At 35.5% G+C, this 3,544-nt stretch overlaps 1 protein-coding gene across 2 annotated transcripts in view; it reads left to right on the top strand.

The window, feature by feature from the left end:
* The window catches only part of SKAP2 (src kinase associated phosphoprotein 2), a 175,487-nt gene extending 173,367 nt beyond the window's left edge, over nucleotides 1-2,120 (top strand). For both annotated transcript variants that reach the window (XM_019639956.1, XM_019639955.1), the window contains exons 12-13: nucleotides 298-399; nucleotides 828-2,120. In XM_019639956.1, the coding sequence (XP_019495501.1) occupies nucleotides 298-390 (93 nt within the window). In that variant the 3' untranslated portion in view covers nucleotides 391-399; nucleotides 828-2,120. The remainder of the gene's footprint in view (nucleotides 1-297; nucleotides 400-827) is intronic.
* Nucleotides 2,121-3,544: the final 1,424 nt, after the last annotated feature.

The raw sequence follows: 3,544 nt of genomic DNA, 5'->3' as shown, positions 1-3,544 counted from the left end.
GAGAGAGAGAGAGAAGGGGCCTGGAGTCGTACATAGTTCCACTTGCTAGGTTCTATAAGTGACTGTTTCTGTGTTCTACACTGAGTAATAAACAGGCTTTGTCTTATACTTTAATTTAAATCTTTGCCTAACAGCATTTTTAAAGTGTCCAGAAACAAAAAAGATTAAAATGTTTCAATTTGCAGCTCAAGCTCTTGTAACTTTATAAAAAGAAATAACATTTCTAAGAAGTTGCATACAAACGACATTGTACTTCCACCAGTCTAAAGGTTAATATTGCATATTGTTTTCAATTAGGAATACAATAGATATGGCTGGTGGGTAGGAGAGATGAAGGGAGCCATTGGCTTGGTGCCGAAAGCCTACATAATGGAGATGTATGATATTTGAGAGTCCTGGGTAAGTACATTTTAATCCAATATTCTGTAATAGCTCATATGCTGTCTTGGTCTCTGCCTTATGAGTCTTTGCCTTTTTAAAAGTCTTTGTAGTTTTCTGATAACACAGAGATTATGCTCCCAAATCATCATCATCTTTTTAAAAAAACCTGGTTTAATTTAAAAAATAACTTCACAGAATTTACTTAGAAATAAATAGATTATTTAGAGAAAGTCCCTTTGATAATAGCCAGCTGTTTTTCCAAACCTCTTCCTCTTTAGTAAAATACCACTTTTATGGCCGGTTCTGAGAAACCAAATTGGCAAAAGGTTGAGTAAACATTCATTTTTCCTTGGCTAAAGATGTAATTCTTTTCTGAGCACGAAAAATCAACATTCAGACTGAAGAAAAAAATTACAATGCAACTTTCTTTCCCTTTCTGCCTTCAGGATTCTCCCACTGCTCTGCAAATGCTTTGGATTTAGCATCATCGGGAAAGCATGAGTGACAGCTCATAACCTCTCTTTGTTGAACATCATTCTTCTTCGTTATTTTATGCATTCATTATAATATTCCTCTGATGTGAAATGAAATGAAGGCTATTAATGTAAATGAGATGCAAGCAGTAAAGTTATACCTGTTGCTATTTTGCAAAGACATAATTATAGTTTTTATTTACTTATTTGATTTGTGTGAAGAATTCAGCACTATGTTATGTGTACCACATACTCACTGCTACTTATGAGTTGCAATTTTTCTTAATATTGGACATCAATTATTTTTTTTATACTGTAATACATAATTTCATAGAAATTTAAATTGAATGTATCACGCAAGCTTTTGGTAGATGCTATCTAAAGAATAAGGATGTGTTAAAACTTTGCTGATGATTTATCTTTATTTTGCACACAATAGTAACATGTTTTCATGAAAGAGATTTTACTGATTGGCAAATTTACTGCATGTTAGATATAGCCACAGGAAAGAAAAAAGTGATAGAACTGCAAGAGGCAGTGTGCTGTTACCTTCTGCAGCCCATGTGCACACCAGAACCGTGGTTTGTGCAAAGCCCTGTATCAATAACAAATATCTTGGTTAGATGATGGGCGTGCCAACGTTTACTATCATAGTTTTGTTTAAATTTAATACAATTAAAAATTCATAAGAAACCCCATTCTCCATGAATATAATGGCGTAAAGAATCTCAGTGTATTCTCAAAGTGGGAAGGCACAACCTGTCCCTCTCTTATCCTGCCTGGTGGTGGTGATGCTGTTAAAATCCCACCATAAAACAGCACAATTCCAGATGTGAGCCTCCTCTGCACACCTCAGGGCAATGAAAAAAAAAAGAAAGGCTCAGCGTGGAGAGTGTAGAAATCGCAATGATCACACACACCAACAGGTGAGTGGAAGGGTAGCTTTAGCCTGGAGTTCTAAGCTGTGCTGCCTGAGCAAGATTTGCAGAATTATATCATTACTTTTCATGTCTATTTGAAATCAGAAGTATTCTAAATGCCTATACCAGTATGGCCTTAATATAGAATATCAAAATGCACTGCTGAATGGATAATTATTTAGAGTAGATATAATCTCCTCATATTGACTCACTGATTAGTAGTGTAGGTGCTACCTTCATTGAACTTTTCAGATCTTTGCTTTATAAAGATAAAGATTCTAACCATGCAAACAAGCTGATAATATTTTAAAACCTTCATTATTTACATAAAACTATTGACAAGCAATATTTCAGAGTGTGTATGTTACCATTATCCCCTCAGTACCATGATCATGTGATTTGAAATGTTAAAAAAAACTAAGTTTAGCAACTGTGGGTAAACCCTAGTCTATATAAATCAGACATTGTTGAGCTAAAGCTTTCAGAAATTGATCTGTGCATTCGTTCATCTTTTCCTAATAGCGAGCCCTTGGAATAGATTGAAATCATCTTGAGAAAAGTAAGACAACCGGAGATGAAACTAATGGACTGGTTTTCAAAGCCTGGGAGGTTGCAAAGCAGAAGCAGTTGTGGGTTTGCACATGTAGACTGCTGGTGGACTGGATACAGGTTTCACGCTCCTGGTTAAAGCGAAGGTTTTAGCCCTGGGCCAGGAGATGGCAGCAGCTTTTCATTGCAGACCAAGCTGCTTGGAAACCCCTCCCCCACCCAGGCACAAACACACAGACCGTAAAGCATTTAGAACATTTCTGCCTCCTTTTACAGTTAATCCAGGAGAGGGAGTCCTTTGCCAACTGATGGCCAACTATTCTAAGCCAGACAGCCTCTCCGTGAATGGTGACAATACAGAAATCAAGCGTTACTCCTGTCCAGAGCTCTTCTGGCCTTTGTTCCTTTTTTAACTTGAATCTAGGTGGGGAGACAGGAAAGAAAACAAAAGATTTAAAACTGAGTGACAGGAAAAGCGATCATTACTTTCAATTCATGACAACTTGACATGCATTGGCGAAATCATTTGTATACTACTAGGGAGAAAGTTTTCTTTACCCCCTTGACAATATATCACACACTATTCAAGATCATAATAATATCATTAATGTGAATTTAAACAACAGGGCTTGTTAGAAAATACGCTAATTGCTATGTTCTCATTATGTTTGCTTAGCTTTTATTTGTTTTTCTATGAACAGTTAGAGAGCTAATTTTTTTCAAAGGTGATTGTAAGTCATATTTTATATAGCATTTTGCTTGATTATTTGCTCTGTACTGAATTTGTACTCTATTGCCATTAGATCTTACAATAATGTTCCACTCTGCAAATTTTTAAGGTTCAAATAAAGTTTAATTGTTTGCAAACTGTTATGATGCTAATAATTCAACAGCCTGCTGTGTTACTAATGAAATTACTTTGTTATGATTAATTTGGAAAATAGTGTGTTGATTGTAGTAATTAAGCACAACAAGGTGAAGTAAATGATTCTAATGCCATCTGGCCTCCAAACTGAATGAAGAAATGAAATAGGGCTGTCATCTGAATTTATTCAAAGAAGTAAGGATAGTACAAATGACTTGCATTGCTGTAAGGATTTACACTTAACCACAGCTCGCTCCATTCTATTTTTACCACTGTTGCATGTGACACTTCCTTTTATGAAAAAGAATGCTGTTGAGTCTGGCAATTGTTTTCAATACTTTATATTATTTTAAGTT

The sequence above is a fragment of the Hipposideros armiger genome, unplaced genomic scaffold (genome assembly GCF_001890085.2).
Source record: "Hipposideros armiger isolate ML-2016 unplaced genomic scaffold, ASM189008v1 scaffold_47, whole genome shotgun sequence".
NCBI classification, from domain to species: Eukaryota; Metazoa; Chordata; class Mammalia; order Chiroptera; family Hipposideridae; genus Hipposideros; species Hipposideros armiger.
Note: the sequence above shows the minus strand (reverse complement) of the source record. Positions and strands in the feature narration are given on the sequence as shown.